Below are 20,143 nucleotides of genomic sequence, written 5' to 3' on the forward strand. Positions count from 1 at the left end.
CTGCCAAGGCAGACATGAAAACAATAGGCATCAAGACAGTTGCTTTATACATTTTGTATTGAATATTTATTAGAAGTAGAAGAAAAAGTTATTGGTGTAAGACGAATTGTACTTCTACAACGGCAAGTCGTGGGCAGGCTTTTATACTTAACAAACAAGCTACGTTACTATCTATATAATGATGGTCAATATTGTAAAACCAATATCTGATCCTACTTAGATAGGACTTACTGTATTACTCAACCAACAATTATACATTCGGAGAATGTTGCCGTATTAACTCGGGTTGTGATCAATAGCGTGTCTCTCGTAATTGATAAGCTGTCTGCAATCATTGCTAAGCTGTCTTATTAAATCAGCCTATTTTATTCTTACTGATAAGGTTTACTTGAGAATGGCATGTCTAAAAGTGTTATATTTCTACGTCTTTGCGAAATGGCCCGTTCCTATTTTGCCCCTGGTCTCAACACCAAGGAACAGTGCCTGTTGCGTTTTCTAGACTCTTTATGCTTAAATGACATACATAAACAACACATATTAGAAAATAATATTATAATTGAATTATAGAGTTTGAATAAAGGCTTGTGAACACGGCCGTGAATTAATATTTCCTCCCTCAATTAGTAGCTTGATAAGAATAATGTCTACTCATTCTACGCCATTATTTCCTCAAGTTCAAATTCTCGTATTTTAATGCTACTACTTTTCTTGTAGAGCTTGGATTATTTTTATCCTTGTCTTGTCCCCCTCTCTATACTGATCGTAAAATAACAAGAACACATAAGTCAGCCCTCCACTTCTTAACTACTCATCCTGACTCGCCCCCATGTCTCTCGTAGAACCTCACTTCATAATCCTCTCATGATCCAACACCGCGTTAGATTTCCTTGAATTGGTTAAGTAAATCAATAATTAAAACTCCCATGTGACACACAGGCTTACCGTCTGGCAGGCTTCATGCGCGTTCGTCGCATCAGGCGACTGGTTTAAGTCCAGCCAGGGTATTCTTTCTAGCTAACTTTTCCCATTAAGACACACAACTAATAATAAAACCTTAGCCTATGAAGATAAAAATGCTTGGGCTATCTGAATAAATGACCAATAAAGCAAGGCTCAGCTTGTCAGATCGCAACACTCAAGGCCTGATTTAACCCTGCAACAGCAGCTATTATACGAGAAGCGTAGCGAACAGGGGTGCAATATTGGTTGATAAACTTGCTGTCCAGCTGGGTCGGTATTAAAGGAATAAGACCAGTAGCGCAAAGCCGAAAATGTAGATGTGGTTATTAATGCCGAAACCAACTCTTACTAACCTATTACTCATCATGAGACGTGTGTATGTGAATAGCTAGATATTTGTAGTTGTTCGTAGTAAGATACAAATGGATGAATAAATAATAATTTGAACGAGGTTTAAAAGGTCGTTATACTAATGGATATTAATTAGAGCAGGGAAGCGAAATATTATAGGATATTACAAGTTCTTTGCACGTCTTCTTACAAGAAGTAATCAATTCTCTTAGGAGTAACTCTATCCAATCTGTATTCTATACTACTCCATCTAAAAAACATGAACAAAACATTAATTGTAACCCACAAGATCACAGAATCTACCCTTTGCACTACCTCACTCCTCATCCTGACTCCCCGCCAGATTCCTCGCAGGACCACACTCCACAACCTGGCCATGTTCCAACCTCAGACACCACGTCGCATCCTCCACAGCCTCTAAGCGATGCGCAATCGTAATGACCGTGCTATTCGACAATTCAGATCTTAAAATTCGCTGAACAGTCGCCGCAGTCGCTCGGTCAATCGACGCCGTCGCTTCGTCCAGGATGACAAGTCCGCTCCGCCGCAGTACCGCCCGCGCAATGCCCACAAGCTGCCGCTGACCTTGGCTAAGATTCTTTCCAGCAGCATCAATAGGCGAATCCAGACTCCATTGAGCGCCGAGGACGCGGTGGATCGCATTTTCACATTCCTCGTTGGAGAAGTCCGCGGCCGGGTCGATGTTGTCGCGGAGAGTTCCTGGGAAGAGCGTGGGGTCTTGCTGGATGAAGGTGACGCGATTTCTCAGGGCGGTTCGGTCGATCTGGGAGAGGTCGACGCTGCCAATTTTGAGAGTCCCTTCGAATGGAGCCTGGGTCATGAGGAGAGCGTTGGCGATGGTTGACTTTCCGGAACCAGTACGACCGAGAACGGCGCAAGTTGAACCTCCGGGAATCTCAAAGGAGATCTTATCCAGAACCGAGGGCAGATGGTCATCATATTTGAACGAGATTTGTTCAAACTTGACATCGTCGCATGGTCTGGGCCAGTCTTCGGGAGGATCTTGATCGCCTTTGGGCTCCTCGGGAATCTGATTCAGCATATTTACGCGCTCCAAAGAGACAGCATCTAGCTGCAACTGCGCGAACCGCTCACAAAGCTGCTGCACCGCCGCCATGGCAATATTCGTCTGTGTCAGAACGAAACCAATAGCACTGGCGGGCATCTTTTGCCAAACCATGAACAAGATCAGCGCGGTACGGGTAGCGATGGAGCTGAAGCTGAGACGGAAGTCGAGCCAGAAAGCCATGCTCCAGAAGAAGTGGTCCTGCTTTTGGAAGTCGTCCACGGCTTCGAGGTGGCGGTCTTGGAAGCGCTGCTCAACTCTCAGGGCGCGGATCGTGACCAGGCCGTCTTGCATGACGCCGATGTTTGCGATGATGGGAGTGAGGTATCTCATTTCCATACGGCGGAGGCATCGTGAGACGGGGACGTATATCCTGAAAAAGTACACAAACAGGATGGCCACAACTGCGAGGATGATGAGGAGCAATGGCTGGTGCGTGGCAATCGCTATCAAGCTCATGACCAAGGCAATCAGGTTGAAGACAAACGACTCCAAGGGCGCCACAATGCCTCCGTCTACCATTCCCATGTCAGCAATGAGTCGGTTCTTAAGCTGACCTGTCGGCGTGGTGTCGTGGTAGCGGAAAGTGGCCCGACTAACTTTGTCGATGGCGGCTTTGAAGAGACCTTGGGCTGCCTTGACGCTGATTCTTGCCAGTAGGAGCTGAGCGATTCCATATGCCAGGATTTGTCCACCAGAGAGACCAGAGAGTACCAGGATCCAAGCTTGAGGGTGATTCTCCGAGTTGGGAAGACCCCAGTAGGGGCTTTTCCTGCCGTTCCCAACAGAGTCTGCGCCCCAAGCTTCCAGAAGTCGAGCCCTTGATATATCGCAGAATCGAGACATGCCATATGCGATGGCGAGGAAGATCCAGAGATGCCATCCACCTGCTTTCATGTATTCGGTATATACACTAAGCGATACGCTTCCCGTTTTGGACGGCTCTTCTGGTGCATCCTTGAGCGCAGCAATATCTTCGGCGTGGATTTCATGGGATGCCTCGGTGTCATCATGGGCTGTCTTTCCAGTCTCGTGGTAAGGATGCTCGAGTTCGTCTTTGATCTCCTGTGCCGAAAGTACAGTCGCTTCTCCATCGTCCACGTCAATTACCTGATCAGCAATACGGAGAACAAGATCATCTCTGTGCGTGACCATGACAATAGTGCGACCTTCAGCAAGGGGACCCTGAAGAAAGCGACGGACGATGGCGCTGGCGGTATCGTGATCCAAAGCAGCAAGCGGGTCATCCAGGAGAAGAATCTTGCAGTGACTGTACACAGCTCTAGCAAGGGCCACACGAGCCTTTTGGCCACCAGAAAGTCCAATGCCGCCTTCTTCGAGCTTTGTCTGGTCTCCATCAGGTAGTGAAGCAAGATCAGGCAAAAGGGCGCATGCGTGGAGGACCTCGCGGTATCTCGTCGAGTCAAAGGGCTGGTGGAAGACGATGTTTTCTCGAATGGTCTTGTTCTGTAGCCATGGGAGCTGCTGACAGTACGCTACTGGAACGTCGGGCCTGATGAGGTCACCTTCGTGAAGCTCCATTTCGTTGAGGGCCGCGAGAAGAAGACTGGATTTGCCAGAGCCAACTTTGCCTCGAATAACAGTAAGGCCCTTGCTGAACTTCAAAGCAAGATCTCTGAGAATAAGCTTTCCAGTCGAAGGCCAAGAGAATGAAGCATCACGGAACTCAATGTTTGTCACATTGCTGGGACTGTTGGAGATGTCGTCTCTGTCAGGCTCGCTCATGTACTTGTTCACACGCTCAATGGGAATAGTAGACTTCCAGTACGCAGAGATCAGGTCAAATGCCTCTTTAACACTCATTTCTAACTGGGAGAAGAGTTGAAGAGAGGGCCAAATGACGTCGTTTGGCAGCCCCTGCTTTAGAATGAGGGTGTACAGAGCAATACTGGCGAGTGGGTAAGAAGTTCCACCGGTAACGCTCACAGTGGAAATGCCGGCAGTAACGTGGGCAATGTTCAAACGCTTGGCCATTTCTAGTGCTCGGAACTTCATGATTCTAGCGCTCCAAGAAGATGTCCAGCCATTGAGCTTCAATGGACGACTTGCTTCTACAAAGTGGGAGACAGCTTGTGCACGCTTATCAGAAAAGGCAGTTCGCTGTCGTTCGAGTTTGATCAGCTTGCGAACAAGTGCCGAGTTTACTGCAAGGAACACAATCATGAGAGCAAAACCAATAGCCGAAGGCCAACCCATGATGTCGATGAGGTAGTACATGGTAACGATGACCTTGATGGGTTGGGAGACGAGCTTAGAAAAATCCCAGAATCGCTGTGAAATTTCATATGTATCGCCTCGAACCAGATTGACGACCTTTGCGTTGGAAGCCGGACCAGAGACCGTTTTAGGCTTCTGTTTGGAACTAGACGATCTTCCAAACATTCTCCCAATAAAGGTTTGGGACTTTCCATTGGAGGCTTGAGGAAGTTCATCATCGGGCCCCTTTTCTGTGACATCTGAGCCTGGAACAGCTCGAGTCAAGAGTTTACCAAAGAGAGCGATGAAGGCTTCTCCACGAGATCGTTCATAGGACTTCCGGGAGTACCAACCAGATGTCGTCTTGCACAATTGGCGAAACGCATCAAGAAGCAGCATCACACCACACCAAAAGGTAGCATCAGCAGGATTACTCGAGTCCAGAGCGCTATAAAGCTTGCTGGTAAGTCGAATATTGGATACTTCAGCAACCCTCTCAGCAATAGCAAGCGAGGTAGCGATTGAGAGATCCAAGCCGTTGGCTTCTATGAGACATAAGAGGAGCTTGCCCTTGAGCTCCCGAAAGGCCATGTACAGACGTGTGTGCTGAAACTCAAAGGGAAGCTGCCAGACGTCTTCTTCGGTGATTTCTCGTTTTTTACAGGCCTTGGCTAGTGGGTTAACCCAGCTCATGCTCCAGAAGCTGAAAAGACTAAGATCATCCTCGGGGCTGCGAAGGTTGTGCGATGGTTGGCTATTTGGTTGGCCAATATCCTCGTTGCCCCAAGATGGCTCGCGTATAGGCATAAAGCCGATCAAGATGATGGATAAAAGGCAAAGCGCCATTCTAGCAAGTCGAAAGGGGTCGATGCCGAAAAGAGTACGGTCCAAAAATCGGGTAGCGTAGATGGTGGTGCTGGCACCAAGGATAGAGACATATTGAATCAGTAAGATCCGAGGCGTCTTGGTTGGACGATCCAGGATTGTGACGAAAAGTGCAACAGCCCATGGGACCATCTCCCAGAGATAGACATAGCAAGTAGGGTTGATGATGACTGGAACGAAAGAGAGGAGCAGTCCAGCAACGCTGATGAGAAGCAGGGGATAAGTCCAGATGGACCAAAACTTGCGTTTTAGGCCATCCGGCGCTTGTTCTTGGGCAAATGGCCTAAGCCATAGCGGTAATTGGGATCTAATAGTATTTCTGCTGATAAAGAGCGTGAGAATCGCAGCAGAAAGCACTACAAGTGCGTAGGTAATGGTAAGGTCTTTCATGATTGTCAACGAGTTGCAGTTTGTCAGATTTGGTTTTCGAAAGACGGGATCTTGGAGATGAGAAGATGCATATTCGGTATACACATTTGTGTGCGGGCTGACAGCATTTTGATAAGACAAGGCCGGCGCCATCTTGTAGCTATTAGCCACGACAACCCGTATATCATCCATGGTAGAGTTTGGATAGGTAGGTTAAAGGCTAGGCAGGCCAGTAAAGTTATAATAGCAAAGAGTTCAAGCAAATATATGCAGAAGGTTCGAAATAAACAATAAGGCTTGATATTGAAAAGACTATCGCCAAAAAAATGGAAAGCTAGGTTTCCGACTTGGAGCCGCCTTGGCGATGGTGTCGCGGATGTAGCGATGCGGCGGTCATTAAGTTTGCGCGGGCCCAATTACAGTGATTCTGGCTCACAACATGCTCTGCGACCATTCAGCCTCTTATGCAGCACAAATAGGCGGCGTCACGACACCAATTGGCCATGTTCAAGCTGGAATATCGCAGTGTCGCATCCAGATATGTAGGTGCACCACCACAGACGTTGGAGTTCAGGAACAGAATTGGAGGTGACCGAGGTGGCGGTGGACGAGTGGGTGTGAGTGGGGACGAGGCAGCAGTGTGGGGGACAGTAAGAAAGTAAGAAACGGTTTCAGTTTCCGGGTAAGCTCGAATGCTGCACGTGGTGGTGAGAGACGGATTATTTGGTGAGTTTCAATTGACGTCTATTTCTGTCTGTCAAGATGGTTAGCAAGTTGGTATAACAATATGAAGCCATGCATGGATATTCAGTAAAATGCGCAATTGCATCCAGACTAGCAAGGCCGCAGCGAATGAAACAAGATTCACGGTAAAACATCGATTCGAAACGTTTCTCAAAAGAAAAAAATCATCATTATTCAGTTTTGCCTATTCCCATTATGTACCCTTGAATCAGAACGTTTTATATATCGCCTCATAACAAAAAATCAAAATGCCATAAAATCTCGCTTTTTCCCTTAAATCATCAAAGCGCCACCGGCAAGAACCATGGAGACAGCGGTCAAAGCACTGCCCAGGCTGAGGCCAGAGATGGACCACGCAGCGAGCTGGCCAGGGGCAGCATTCTTGGTGGTGGTGGCAGCAGCGGCACTGCTCTGAGTGCTGGAGGGAGTGGAGGCCGTAGAGGAGGATCCTCCGCTGGTGCTGTTGGAGGAGCTGTCAGAGCCAGAGACGCTCCCGGAGACGAGAGCCGAGAGCTTGGAGTCGCTGACGAAGCTGGCGGTGATGGTGGCGTTCTTGCAGGCCGAGGGGGGATCAATGGATCCAGAGACGAAGTTGGCAGCAATGCACTGTTTATGATGGATGATTAGACATTGTTTATCCTCCAAAGCTCGTGTTGTTTCGACATACCTGGTACAAAAGACCATCAGGAGCATCGGTAACGACGCTAATCACACCCTTCTTGCCAGCATAGCTGGAGGGGAGAGTGATGTGAGGCTCGCAAAAGTCGCCCAGGCCGCTCTGCTCGACAATGGGGAAGATTTGCTTCCAGCCAGACTGGGCAGTGCCGTCGAGGGTGACGCGGAACAGCCAAGTGACCTGGTTGTGGGTGGCTCGCATGGCCAGAGAGTCACCGCCAACGTGGAAGTCGACCAGCTGCTTGGAGCCAGAGGAGATGTCGGGGGTGAAGCCACCGCAGGGAGCAGTGCCCTCCTTGTCATCGTCGAAACCGATGGAGTCGGGGTAGTTCATGAGGAAGTGCGCCGAGGAGACGGAGGCGAGGGAGAGGACAGCGGGGAGGATGGCTGAGACACGCATTTTGGCGGTTTGTGATGGAAGAGTAGAGGAGAGTGGAAGAGATGAGATGGAAGTAGGAGGAAGAGAGTCACAATTGTGAGCAAAGTGGTGAGAGATGTAGGTTAGAGGTGAGGTTGGAAGGGAGAAAAGACAAAGGCTTGGCGAGTGGCAGCTGTATTTATTTACTCACCGATTGCAACTGTTCGAGAGCACGGTCTACTATTCCCCTCCACAGAGCAAGACCTCGCTCCACCAGCCCCCAAAAGGGTCATGGCACCACTGAGACAGAACCCATTCGGGGCAACGAAATGGTGCTACGGGCAGGGGGCAGCAACATTGAAACGGTAGCTTAGATAATTTGAGCAAGATATTTCGGTCTAAAAGGGCGGGAAATGGGGAAACCAAGTGCTAGGTAGAAGGTATCGGGTTGTACGGAGGAGGTTGCTTGTGCTATACGACTAATAGAATGGCTACGAGGAGCAAGATACGAATCAGTTGATGTTTGATCAAATACTATTTGTCTATAATATAAATATTGTCCGATACACAATACCACCTACTTGATTGGGGAGCAAGTACAGTAGCATTTCCGATTCAATGTACCTCTGCATGCGCGTAGAGTCGCATCGATGCAAACGAATAGTTCGTTCCCTCAGCGTCAAAGCGCCTGGGACTCGCTTCCCCCCAAGGAGCAATTGAGTTAAGCATCAAAACAAGTGTACCCTGGCCAAAATGCTACTCGTGCGCTCCCATGTTAGCTCAGCTCGTCTAAAACGCCTCTTCTCCAATAAAAGCCGCCCACTGATTTCCGGATTCCGAATGGCGGGGGCCCAAGACAGGGACTAGCAGCGCAGCCAGCTAATCAGACACGGCCAGGCCACCCATCTGAGAGCATTTGAGCAAGTTTATGGTGGCTCTCAAGGTGCGCTTGGAGCGACTGGCGGTGGATATTGGGATGTTGGGGGTTTGAGCTGAACGGTTTGGTGTTTGATGCTCGAGGCCGAAGGTTTGGGATTTTGGCGATGCTATCCTTGAAGAGACAGACATGGCATTGTCGAGAGAGAGACATGTCATGGTATTTTAGAGACTATAATGTCTCGTTTGTTTGTGGTGGAATTCGCGGCTTCGTGGTGGCACCTCGACTTCTGAAACTGAAAGCGGCCACAGGACCCCATCTAGGAGAGACATCCGAATTCAAGCTCTTTATTCATATAATTAGACATAATTAGAGACATCCAATCTCGTATTTCTATCGGACAACGGCCGCTGAAGATGACACTAAAATGCCTGCTTTAGCAACTTGCTTCCGTTGGCAGCAGCTTACTTACACATTACTATTCCTCTGCTCCTAGTCACACATGCCACACCAACACTCCACCAAGAGGAGCCTTGGAATCTCCCACCCCACAACGTTTCTTTTTATCCTTTGTGAGAGAGTTTATTCGGCCAACTAATTGATCCGCCTCAGACGAAACCTGCTCATAACCTCCTACTAGAGCTTGTATTTGCTGCTCTGACATCCTCACCATCTCGGAATACCGGCACGAGACGCATCGTCGGCGAATCTGCAGCATAACACTACAAGAGTAGAGCGAGCGACGAAGAGAACCCCTCACACGACTGGGTGTTTGCATTCTCGGAAAAGGAAAAAGAGGGAAAGATGCGTCAGTGAATTAGCCGGCTAATACACACTCTTTCGCTTTGATATCTGCGATTTACCTATCCATCCACTACAGCCATCAACCTCTAATTCTACTCCTACTCTCAAAACAGCTCTCCCATAACTCTTGCCATCATGGATATGGACATGGGCGGCGATGGCATGACGGGCCTTGGCTCCGACATCAACCATCGCTTTGCTCGCGCCTACTGGTACATCACAGCCGTCGTCGTAGCATCATTAATGGGCGTTCGCGGCATCAACCACATTGGCGCCCTCAAACGGTGTGTATATGCAAACACAACTCTTGGATACTGGATATCCCTTGCTAACTCTCAGATTCAAGACTCAAAGCTGCTCGCGATCCAGCTTCAAACCCCCATCCAACCCGCCCCAACGGCCTCCTCTCCCAATCATGGGCCACCATCACCGCCATCATCCGCGAAATCTCCCTCCCGCAGTACTTTGTGCCCATCCGCCACTTCACCTGGCTCACTCCCCCTCCTCTAGGCCGCGTCCTCATCCTGCTCTGCTACTGGTCCATCATCGCCTACTTCATGTCCTGGCACGCCGTCGTGCACGATGTCAACTTCTGGGAGCGCATCGGCTACCGCAACGCTTGGGTCACGCTCACGCAGCTGCCCATGATATTCCTGCTGTCGATGAAGGTCAACATTATTGGCTTCTTGGTTGGGACGGGCCATGAGAGGCTCAACTGGCTGCATCGATGGGTTGCGCGCACAATGTTTGTCACGGCGACGGTGCATGGATTTCACTTTTGGACCGAGTGGGTGCTTGCGGACTTTGTCGATCTAGAGCTGGAGACAATGCCCATGGTGAAATACGGGCTGGGCGCCTGGGGCATCTTGCTGTGGAATGTGGTGATTGGCTTCGTGCCCATCCGCAGACTATCGTACGAGATCTGGGTCCTACAGCACATTGCCGCTTCTATTGCGATGCTGGTGCTTGTCTACTTTCACATTCCCACAAATGCTCGCTTTTTGTTCTGGCTGGCCGTTTCTCTCCTCGTCTTTGATCGTGCTGCTCGCTGGTTTCTTCTCCTATGGCAGAATCTGAGATTCAAGGCCGGCGGATCAGCATGCCAGGGCAGAAAACGAGTTGGTCACCAAATCTTGGCTCGCGCAGTGGCCGATACCACCACCGTTGTTACCATCAAGGACGTTCACTTTGACTGGACTCCTGGCCAGCACGTCTACCTCTGGATCCCACGACTAGGCCCCCTGGAAGCACACCCTTATACCATTGCCTGTGCGCGCAAAATCGAGGGAACTTGCTGCTGCAACAGTGTCCAGCTCATTCTTCGCAAGCACAAGGGCTTCTCCAAGCGCATCCACACATATGCCTCCAAGAACCCGGAAGCCTCGCTCACGGGATTCCTCTCTGGTCCTTACGGCACGCCTCCTCGATGGGATATTTACGAAACCATGGTCCTCATTGGAGCTTCCACCGGGGCGAGTTTCACACTGCCTCTGTTAGAGGCTGCAGCTCAAGCAGACTTTGTTGGATGTGTTAAGCGATTTGAAGTACTCTTTGTGGCCAGGACATACAGGGAAGTCGAATACTACGTCCAACGTGCACAAAAAGCCGGCGATGCTCTCATACAAAAGGGCGTCATCATCAACATCCACGTCGCCATCACCAGCTCCGGCCTTGGCAGCGATGGCCTCCCCCTCTCACGCAACGAAACCAGCATTTCACACATCACAGCCAGCAGCAGCAGCGAAGATAACAACGATCCCAAGAAGGAAACAGCCATCACATCACCTCACGAAACTTCATGCTGCTGCTGCACTGGCGGCAAATCCAGCAGCGACGAGAAGAAGGAGACGCAAGAGCAACAGGAGAAATCTACCCCTAGTCTCCCTGTCATTCGCGAATACACCGCTCGACCTGACATCGAGCAGCTGATCCGCCAACCTGTCGAGGTTGCTTTCGGCGAGACAGCAGTGGTCGTCTGTGGAGGACCTGAAATTGTTGCCACGACGCGCAACTGTGTGAGCAGGCTGAGTGATGAGCGAGCGGTGCACAAGGGAACTGGCGCACAGGGCATTTATCTCCACGTCGAGGAGTATTCGTTCTAAGTGGTTATAGAGCCCGGCAAGGGTGGATAATGAGCTGTTATGAATAATGATCTGGTTGGTTTGGTTTGTTTGGTTTGGGTGCATACATACAAATTAGTATATATGGCGTGCGTATATAGAGCATATACCTCTGGCGTTGGTCGGGTAGTCGGCATTATCTTGAGTTTTCCTGGCCGAAATGAGCCATATATTATATAAAAGCGTATTTGAACAAGATCAGCAGTGGCAATGACGTGAAGGAAAAAAATGATACATGTAATAAATCACTAGTCAGGTCACAGAGGCAGTGAGGCTCTTATTCATTTAAATAATTTTTGATATTAAGTATTATTGTAAGTAGGTACTTGTAGTATGCAAAAAACATAAGTCGATAAAACAGTCGATATAGGTACATCCAGCTGCATCCCATGTAGCAGTGCCTACTACAGACATAATCCAATTAAAGCCAACAGCGTTGTTTTCCAGAAGAAAAGAAGAAAAGCTAGTCTTGTGGCTAGCGTAAAATCGTGGAATATATATGAAATGTTACTCCAAGATACTGTACACTGGAGAGTCCAAATTCTTTTTTTGTCGTTGCCGTAATCGTCATCATTCGCCATGGATTAAATTCGGTGTAAAAGAAAAAAGGTGTAAACGATATTTAGAAATTCAAGACGAGAATAAAAAGGATAAGATGTTTTTCGCCATGCCGGGGCTCTTAATCAAAGCTCAAAGAAAGGAAGTTCAACTTTTTGCAACCGATACTCGCAGAGTACATATTCAAGATCTTAAAAGAACCAAATATTTCCCTACAGAGAACCGTTCGCGCCGGCAGCAGACTTGGCAATCCCACTGCCATCCACCAGAGGCTCGGCCTCGGGCTGCGCATTCTCTTCTTCGCTCGACTCGGATCGGTCGTCCTTCTTAATCTTGTAGACGACAAACTTGTACATGCTGCGGAAGAGGCAGTAGAGCCAAAAGAGGTTGAGGGCCTGCAGCGAGGCGAGCAGCCCAAAGGTGATGATGTTGGAAATCCAGCATTTATACTGCTGCGTCTCCCAGTTGAGTTCGTAGGGGCCCACGGTGCGGAATTCGGTGAGGATGGAGTAGAGGATGCGTAGGTTGGTGTAGTGGCGGAGGTAGATCCAGACAAAGATGTTGGTGACATAGACAGGGACGACCAGCGGGCTATCGATGTAGTGGAGCGATTTGGAGAGCTGTGAATTAGAGAGTGGTTAGCATTAACAGAGTAAACAAGAGGCGATTTGAAACATACTGCCAGAAAGACATCGCTGATATCGTGAGTAATGTATACGGCAATGCCCATGTGTGTAAAGTGGAAGCGGTAGCTCAGCCCAATCAGCGACAGCGTCACGATATGGTGAGCCACCAGCTCCTTGAAATCCTTGCGTGGCTTCTCAAAGCCTAGCAGCATAACCACGCCCTGCTGCGCCCAGTACGCCGCCTGGAACAGGTAGTAGAACTTGAAGGCGGCCTCGTGCGAGCGGTGCGGAAACGTCTCGTACATGCCGGCCGTGTTAAAGTACCACACAGGGGTGCGGCTCATGACGTAGAGACCCGTCGGGCCCACGACGCCAAAGTAGATGGCCGTGTACATTTGCTCGGCGAAGCGCTGCTGCTTGCCCTTGCTCTTGATGCCGTTGATGCGGCCCAGCGGGATCAGCAGCTCCTGCAACATCAGCTCGCGCGTAAAGGACAGCACAATCGTGTAAAAGGCCACAAAGGCCACGTCCCACAGGCCCTTTCCATAGTGCACAGGCAGCGTCGGGTCGAGGTGGGCGTTGGGATTTGGCTGTTCGTACGAGAGGAAGATGAAGCGGCTGACGGGATTGGAGTCGGTTGGGTTGACGGCATAGGCGGCGCCAAACAGGATCAGCAGGATGAGAGGAGGGACCCATTTGTGCTTGAACGAGAAGCGGGCGAATCGTCGGAACAGAGACCGGGCCTTTCGTCGCTTCTTCTTGTCTGTCGAGAGACGTGATGCAGCGCCGTTGGCGGCATTGCTTGCGGCAGCGGATATCTCGGTAGGGCCGGCAAGCTGCTGATTTCGTCGACGAACAGCGCCGTTTGCCTGGGACGGCGGTGGCGACGAGCTGAGCAACGGGGCGGCGTCGTGCCGAGCCATTGCTGCGAGAGAAGGGCTGTGAAGCGTGGTGGTAGCTGTAATTGAGCTGCGGTCGTGAAGAAGCGAAGTCGAGATAGCCGTGGAAATAGCGGCAGCTGGTGGTGGGTGGCCAGCACAGGCTTTAAATCGGCGGGTGGTCTAAAAGCAGTGACCTGGAGGGTACTTGGGAGCTATTATAAGCTCCAGCGCGAACCTGTCAGATGGGCTGAAATAGCGTCTCCAGAATGGCTTTGGGCAGCTTTTTTTGCTTGGTGGAATGATGTAAATGGTGCCAAGAAGGCGGGCGTCTCCGGATGTACCACTTTAGTAACTTGCCGAATGGCTGCAACGCCGCAATTACTGGATCTCGCCCACCAAGGTCCCGGATTTCGACTGGTCTTGTGCGCCGGTTTATAAAGGGACAAAAGAGTCGGTGCCGTCGGCATTTCTCGCCCGGGCCGACACTTTTAATGCCTGATGACGTCTGTCTTCAACGGCGGCTGGTAAACACTAGATTCTGAGAGTCAGTCAGATCAGCTGAGAGCATCAAAGAAAAGAATGACCTTCATCGCGGAAAGTTCCATTGATGAGGCTTTTTTTTTTTTTTTTTTTTTCATTTTAATTTATTATTCATTTATTTTCTTCTTTTTTTTTTTCTTGTACCTGCAGCATCAATAGTTTCCTTTGAAAAAGCATCTTTTGCGCGTGGCGTTTGCTACTGCACACACTCGGAATCAGCTGCCGGCAGCCACATATCCAGCCTCACACACATTTAATCCACCGAAAACTCTTATAAACGAACAGGCATCAGACGATCCTGCTGGGACCATATGCAAGGGACCCGTTTGGACTTTCAAGGCTTAAAACGCTAAAGCATCTTTCCGAGGGCCTCGACGCCTCATCCATGCTAATTCTCCGTGCTCCAGACTGGACCCTCTTTCTGGGCCCCCTGAGACACGGGGCCCGCGGGCTCACGATGTCTGAAGGATCACAGAAGAATCAACGCCTTTTTGACTTATCGTTGCTATTACAAAATAATTTGCGTAGTGCTATTCATGCTCGGAGATTAAAACTCCAATAATTCTGAATTGAGGTTGCTCTCGGAGGCGGGTGTCCGCTATCCCCGTAGAAAGTGTGCCCATTAGCTTACACCGATATCAGGCGCGATATCGCAAACTTAAATAACCAAGATATATTTGCTGGCATTCATAGTATCATAGATAGCATCCTTTTCTATAGCAGATCCAGACCCGCAATGTGTTGATAAACCCCTTAGCTCATATCTAAACAGAGTCTATCGGTGGCCGCGGTGGCCGCAAGAACAAAGCCATTTTGTCTCATGCTCGTTAAACAAAAACTTTTTAAATCAGTCGCACATAACATAAATCATCCAGTGATAGCATATTCTTTCCCTTTCCGGCTCAGTCGATTTGCTTCTCGCATCCAATCCGGTTAAGAAACTCCTTACGATCACTGTGACCGGGAAGATGCAAGCCGCTGGAGCTGCCAGCCCTCTTGGGCAAGACTCGGTTTCGGCGCTCCCAGGCCTTCAACATGCCATCGTCCACCTCGGCGTCTTCCTCTAGCAGCCCAAACTCTTCGTCTTCCTCTTCTCCTTCAAGCTCGCTGACTTCTTCCTCTTCTTCATCGTCACTGCGAATGTCTTCAGCGTTTTGACCGCTGAGCACCTTTACAACGACCTTGAGGATAGCATAAGACCACACGCTCATGATCGCCTGTAACGCGACGAGGTAGGTGAAGAAGCCGGTAAAGATGGACTGGTTAAAGCAGATCAAGCCCTCTGGATTCTTGAATGGCTCAAGCAGGAAAGACAACCCGCTAGGCTGGGGCAGAGGACCCTGCAGGTTGTTCACGCCACCCTTGAAACAGGTATACGGCACGATGCTAGGAACATCAAAGTAGACGCTGCGAATCACCATGAGGAAAAATACATGGCGGGTGGCAAGCCAGACGACAACGAAGAGCCCAAAGAGAATGTCGCAAAGGGTGTTGAAGCCCAGGTACTTGGCGCACTTGGCAAGCTGCAGATTCATTAGTAACTTTATTTTTACAAGCTAGAAGGTTTAAAGAAGCGGGTAAGACTCAACTGGAAAGACAATGTCGACAATATCCATAATGATCAGAATGAGGTTGCCAACACGCGTGAAATGGTAGTGGTACGAGGCTACGACCAGTGCGATGGTGACGACGTGGTGCGACAGCATCTGCCAGTAATCCTTTCGCTGCTTCTCAATGTTGATGACATAGACTTGCTGTATCCAGAAAGCCAATTGCGCAAGGAAATAAAACTTCATGGTTCCGGTAATCTCTCGGCTGGGCCAGTCTGTCCAGAGCTCGGCCATGTTGAGAAAGTACGGGGAGTTGTACCAGATGTGCTGTGAGGTAGGTTAGCGAGTGCAAATAGACTATTTTCTAAAAAGAAGGGGATGAAGCAAAAGAGCTCAAAGAAAGAACATACTACACCAAGAGGCCAAAAAAGGCAGTAGTAGCAAATCATCCACGTCTGCTCGGCAAAGCGCTCCACGTCCTTGGCCTTGGAGATCCCCCAACGCCGTCCCAGAGGACCCAAAACGCCATTCATAAGGCCATCGCGTAATCCAGTGAAGAGTACCAGATAGTAGAATACGTAGTAAATGTCATTGGGACCAACCGCGTACTTTCCAGTAGAGGGGTTGTAGTGAGAGAGTGTCCAGAAGGGCCTTGTGTAGGGCCGGGCCTTGGGAATCAGCAATTGGGTGAGATAGAGAAGAGCTACGAGATTGAAAACGATTCCTAAAATAATGTCAGCATGGGCATTCGTAGTCCAATTGATGAATTGGTTGGGAGTGAAGGCGACATACCAGCTTGGTAATCGAGAAACAGCTGCTTGAGGCTGCGGCTCTTGCCTCCACCTCGCGTCCTTAACCGCATCGCAATTAAGCGCTCATTTTTAGAAGCGAGCTGCTCACGCGAATGAGCGGTAGCCTCGACGTCGGACTTCATCTCCACGAGCTCTTTGAGGTGACTAAAGGAGTGCGGGCTGTCAATATCTGCAATGTCCATCTTTTGAGTTGGGTGGGCAGAGAGGGGAAGTGAGAACGAACGAGCTAGGGTTTGTCCGCGAATCAGTAGTTGAGATTAGGCTTTGCAGAGGTACAAGATCTTGGTAGGCGCTTTAACGATAAAATGATAAAACAAGGCTATTTTCTTGGCGTAATTTTTTTTAATATTTTTTTTTTTTTACAAAGTCCAGAGTGAATTGAATTTTAGACTTTGTTTGTCGGTGCTTTGGTGGGCGAGTTCGAGAAATGTCGAACAAAACGGCCCGGTTCCCGCCTTTCTCAACAGCTGCAGAGAAAAAAAGAGTCCCGGGGAGAGAGATTAGGGGAAAACGACTGCCTGGACTGATTTGGCTCTAGTTTTTTGGGCTTGCTAGCTCCAAGCTGTGCAGTGGATTCGAAAAGCAGGCTGTGCGGAGTTTTTAGCTTGGGATGGCGCTGGACGCGTTTCACATTTGCGTTGATCTATTCACTGAGGGTGAAATACGAGCTGAGACAGCAAAGACTTGAGCGCAGTTTGGAGAAGAAAAATTGAAGAAAACCAATGCTCGATGGCCTTTTTATTTGTTCAATTGCCAGATTCCATGATTCATGTATTCAATTGGGCATCGAGCATCTCATGCGGAATCCGCGGAACCTGGTAAACAGACTGCCTTTTCATGACGCATCATATGTACGCTTCATGTACCAGAGTGGAGGGTCTCTGTGTTTCTGCTTCTCAACGGTTTTGCTGGTACTGTACCACGCCATCCTGATTGCTATAAATATTCGCCTGCTTGATAAACATGTAGTGGATAGGTGAATGGCTCTAGAGGTTCGTCAGCACGTAGTGAGAACTAAATCTCGGAACTGCGCGGCGCATCATCATCATAGTGGCGACGGTCAACTCATGTTCACCCGAATTTACCGTAACAAACTCTGATGAACTCGTGATAAGGTGCGAAATAACATTCCGAGAGCCAGAAGCCTCCTACGTAGATGCAGAAGGCCTCAGGCCAGTTCCATCGTTCCATCTTCCCCTGTGCAAGATTGAGGCACGATTCATGTGGCGGGGCCAGCCAGCTCTCCACAGCAAAAGCCGAGTCCACACGAGGTGCCTGTATTTGCACGAGCACAGAGTCGCAAGGTGAGCAGCCACTAAAGCACTAAAGACCGCCTTTAGCGGCCCGGCGCCCTAAATGCGGAGAGGCGTGGCGATCGCCTCCACGTAGGGCAGAGATGGCGCTGTACAGTGTAAGACGACAATCAATTGAACAGTCTTTGTGCCCAAGCGATCTGATTCACCTCTCCATGTTTTAGAAGCAAGATAAAGCCAAATCCCAGACCGCTGTTATCAGCAGTATTAATACCGCTGCGTATTCGGTAAGCTGGCCTCAATTGTTCCATACGATTGGCCAACACTGGCACAAGAAGCTCCCTTGCATCGAGCGCGCCTCCACTAAGATCAATGCCAGTGGAGCGAGGGTCGCATCTTGGGCTGGAAGGACTAGCAGTACTTGAAGCTGCTGCAGGGCTCGGCGGCTATTGCTTGTACCTGATGTCGTCCAAGCTCCCCCAGCCTCTGGTTTTCAATCACGATGAAGCGAAATGCGCTTCGCGCCTGATGCAGTGCCGCGGCCTCGAACCACTCACGGCATTCCGCGTCTCTGGATCGAGATCTGTGCCCTGAGCATTTGACTGTCACCCCAGATGAACAACTGCAGCATTCCGGGGATCAGCGCGGAGCCGTTAGGAGTTAGCAGTGGCATCAGCAGGTCGTAGTCGAGGTGCTATACGAAGTAGATCAGAGGGCAAACGGGACAAGCACAAGCAAGCTCCAGCACCATATATGTTAGCCTGGCCCCCAAAGCTGAAGAGATGCAGCCATCATGCCAGCTGACTTGGAGAGGCCTCATCGAATCATGACTGCTGACCTCTCGCCATCTCTGCTTTTTACCGCCAGCAATTGGCTCGTATCCCAAACAATGCCGCCAGCCACCAGCTGCTTCTCTCGATAGTATCTGGTGTCAGCTCTGGCACCAACTAGCCCACGCGCCGGCATCGATTGTCGTTCCTGTTATGTGCATCTTTTTGTCTTTCTTCTCCCCTCCTCTCTCTACACTCTTCTTTTTAATTTTTTTTTCCTTCTCCTCCACACTGCGCAGAATACATTGCATAAGCTGAGACCGACCAAGCAAGCAAACAATAAACAGTACCTCGTGCTGGAGCTTTGCTCACTCTGCTCACACCATCTTCAGCACCCCAGCGATTAATATACGAAGTACTGCACACACAAAGTACATGCCGCTGCAACACCACCTCGGCGTCAACCGTGGCCTGTGAGGCGAGCTGGAGTCTCACGTGGAAATCCAACGGCGGCTGCCACTGACAGCCCGTGCATTGCATGTAACGCCAAGTGCAGCCCACGATAGGCGGCCTGGCTGTGCTCTTTGCTCTGCGAATTACCTCACTTCAGCCTTCAGCTCTCTTCTTCAGCTCTCGCCTTCTTCTAGCTGCGTCGTCGCTGCAAACAAAGGCACGCCAGTGAATATTAATTTCTTTCAGCTTTCATTCTTCATTGTTCAGCGCTGTGTCTTTATTCCTTGTATTCTTCGTCGTTGCTTTATCCTCGAATCCAATACGACGCTAAATCTCGCCTCAACCTCGCCGTCTCCACCAGCCCGATATTCAAATGACCAGACGCTACTGCCCAGGTCCATATGCCCTCGTCCAGATAATCGCCCGCGCGGTGGCCTGGATGACGGGCGTGACGACGCTGGTGATTTTGGCATTCATCATCAATCAATGGTCCGACAAGGGTGGAGCTGTTGCAGCTGGTCTTGTAGGGGTGAGTCTTGCTTGGTGACATCGTCATGGTTATAGCGTCATCGCTACCAGCTACCAGGGAAGCTATAGCTAATTCAACATCGTCCTTTATTAGTCCGCCATCGCCATCCTCAACGACTCATGGATCGTCGTCGCCAAGCTCGATCGCGCGTTTGGCTTCAATCCAATCTCGCCAGCGCGCGCCCTCCTCCACGATCTCTTTTCCCTCGCTATATCGCTCGGCGGCATCGTCATGATCATCTTCTCGCGCTACACATACCAGGCCGATGGCTTCGCCGCCCTCCTCTCGAGCGATTCGACGGCGCAAATCACCGGCGGAGTGGATACCGATGTTATAAGCAGAGAAGGCTTTTCGCAAAACAAAATGCTGGCCATTGCGGTGTGGATGCTTACTGCCGTCGTGTAAGTGCTGCTATTGGTAGTGGGAAGAATAAATGGATAGTCGCTGACTGGTAATAGGATATGGAGATTTTTATTCATCGTCTGGGGCGGGTTCGAATGCTTTGTTGAATTCCGCCAGGTCAATCAACCACGACCTCGGAGACGAGATATGGTTCAAGTATAAATTCGCCCTGACGGCTACGCATAAGGATAATTTGAGGCATTTATAAGGCGTTTGGAGGATTGCATGTTGAAATTTTAGATATATTGAAAAAGATGGTGCTGTTCAAGGCATGCACGAGGCGGCTGCAAAGTATACCCTATTATGATATGAAGAAACGATA

The 20,143-nt window shown here is 49.7% G+C and overlaps 6 protein-coding genes across 6 annotated transcripts; 2 read left to right on the forward strand and 4 right to left on the reverse strand.

The window, feature by feature from the left end:
• Positions 1–1,494: 1,494 nt before the first annotated feature.
• GGI43DRAFT_394907 (uncharacterized protein) lies at positions 1,495–6,422 on the reverse strand. The gene has a single exon (XM_083204813.1). It carries the CDS (start codon positions 6,059–6,061, stop codon positions 1,628–1,630), a length of 4,434 nt encoding a protein of 1,477 aa, XP_083065536.1. The 5' UTR covers positions 6,062–6,422; the 3' UTR covers positions 1,495–1,627.
• Positions 6,423–6,867: 445 nt separating this feature from the next.
• On the reverse strand, positions 6,868–7,852 carry GGI43DRAFT_172070 (copper acquisition factor BIM1-like domain-containing protein). Its single transcript, XM_083199731.1, has 2 exons — positions 7,281–7,852; positions 6,868–7,219 (listed from the first exon to the last, which is right to left on the reverse strand). Exons 1-2 carry the CDS (start codon positions 7,686–7,688, stop codon positions 6,887–6,889), a joined length of 741 nt encoding a protein of 246 aa, XP_083065537.1. The 5' UTR covers positions 7,689–7,852; the 3' UTR covers positions 6,868–6,886.
• Positions 7,853–9,102: 1,250 nt separating this feature from the next.
• On the forward strand, positions 9,103–11,717 carry GGI43DRAFT_172082 (ferric reductase family protein). Its single transcript, XM_083199732.1, has 2 exons — positions 9,103–9,611; positions 9,674–11,717. Exons 1-2 carry the CDS (start codon positions 9,463–9,465, stop codon positions 11,427–11,429), a joined length of 1,905 nt encoding a protein of 634 aa, XP_083065538.1. The 5' UTR covers positions 9,103–9,462; the 3' UTR covers positions 11,430–11,717.
• A 10-nt stretch (positions 11,718–11,727) lies between these two features.
• Positions 11,728–14,081, reverse strand: GGI43DRAFT_394912 (TLC domain-containing protein). Its single transcript, XM_083204814.1, has 2 exons — positions 12,685–14,081; positions 11,728–12,625 (listed from the first exon to the last, which is right to left on the reverse strand). Exons 1-2 carry the CDS (start codon positions 13,552–13,554, stop codon positions 12,218–12,220), a joined length of 1,278 nt encoding a protein of 425 aa, XP_083065539.1. The 5' UTR covers positions 13,555–14,081; the 3' UTR covers positions 11,728–12,217.
• Positions 14,082–14,954: 873 nt separating this feature from the next.
• On the reverse strand, positions 14,955–16,596 carry GGI43DRAFT_380047 (TLC domain-containing protein; the record flags this gene model as incomplete). The annotated part of the gene is made up of 4 exons (XM_083202923.1): positions 14,955–15,575; positions 15,642–15,929; positions 16,013–16,326; positions 16,395–16,596. The coding sequence occupies 4 exons, from the start codon at positions 16,594–16,596 to the stop codon at positions 14,955–14,957; spliced, it is 1,425 nt and encodes a 474-aa protein (XP_083065540.1).
• A 2,524-nt stretch (positions 16,597–19,120) lies between these two features.
• GGI43DRAFT_172181 (uncharacterized protein) lies at positions 19,121–20,084 on the forward strand. The gene is made up of 3 exons (XM_083199733.1): positions 19,121–19,419; positions 19,513–19,820; positions 19,878–20,084. Exons 1-3 carry the CDS (start codon positions 19,264–19,266, stop codon positions 19,981–19,983), a joined length of 570 nt encoding a protein of 189 aa, XP_083065541.1. The 5' UTR covers positions 19,121–19,263; the 3' UTR covers positions 19,984–20,084.
• Positions 20,085–20,143: the final 59 nt, after the last annotated feature.

The sequence above is a fragment of the Trichoderma evansii genome (assembly GCF_050947405.1).
Source record: "Trichoderma evansii strain SZMC 28006 chromosome Unknown GGI43scaffold_2, whole genome shotgun sequence".
In the NCBI taxonomy this organism is placed as follows: domain Eukaryota; kingdom Fungi; phylum Ascomycota; class Sordariomycetes; order Hypocreales; family Hypocreaceae; genus Trichoderma; species Trichoderma evansii.

What these genes read in the sequence shown, in the direction of transcription:
- GGI43DRAFT_394912 (XM_083204814.1), bottom strand. Translation starts at nt 13,554, where the DNA reads ATGGCTCGGCACGACGCCGCCCCGTTGCTCAGCTCGTCGCCACCGCCG. An exon ending in TCAGCGATGTCTTTCTGGCA is followed by an intron (nt 12,626 to 12,684) that starts GTATGTTTCAAA and finishes TCTAATTCACAG; the next exon opens with CTCTCCAAATCGCTCCACTA.
- GGI43DRAFT_394907 (XM_083204813.1), bottom strand. Translation starts at nt 6,061, where the DNA reads ATGGATGATATACGGGTTGTCGTGGCTAATAGCTACAAGATGGCGCCG.
- GGI43DRAFT_172070 (XM_083199731.1), bottom strand. Translation starts at nt 7,688, where the DNA reads ATGCGTGTCTCAGCCATCCTCCCCGCTGTCCTCTCCCTCGCCTCCGTC. An exon ending in CTGATGGTCTTTTGTACCAG is followed by an intron (nt 7,220 to 7,280) that starts GTATGTCGAAAC and finishes CATCATAAACAG; the next exon opens with TGCATTGCTGCCAACTTCGT.
- GGI43DRAFT_172181 (XM_083199733.1), top strand. Translation starts at nt 19,264, where the DNA reads ATGACCAGACGCTACTGCCCAGGTCCATATGCCCTCGTCCAGATAATC. An exon ending in TTGCAGCTGGTCTTGTAGGG is followed by an intron (nt 19,420 to 19,512) that starts GTGAGTCTTGCT and finishes GTCCTTTATTAG; the next exon opens with TCCGCCATCGCCATCCTCAA. An exon ending in TGGATGCTTACTGCCGTCGT is followed by an intron (nt 19,821 to 19,877) that starts GTAAGTGCTGCT and finishes GACTGGTAATAG; the next exon opens with GATATGGAGATTTTTATTCA.
- GGI43DRAFT_172082 (XM_083199732.1), top strand. Translation starts at nt 9,463, where the DNA reads ATGGATATGGACATGGGCGGCGATGGCATGACGGGCCTTGGCTCCGAC. An exon ending in CACATTGGCGCCCTCAAACG is followed by an intron (nt 9,612 to 9,673) that starts GTGTGTATATGC and finishes CTCAGATTCAAG; the next exon opens with ACTCAAAGCTGCTCGCGATC.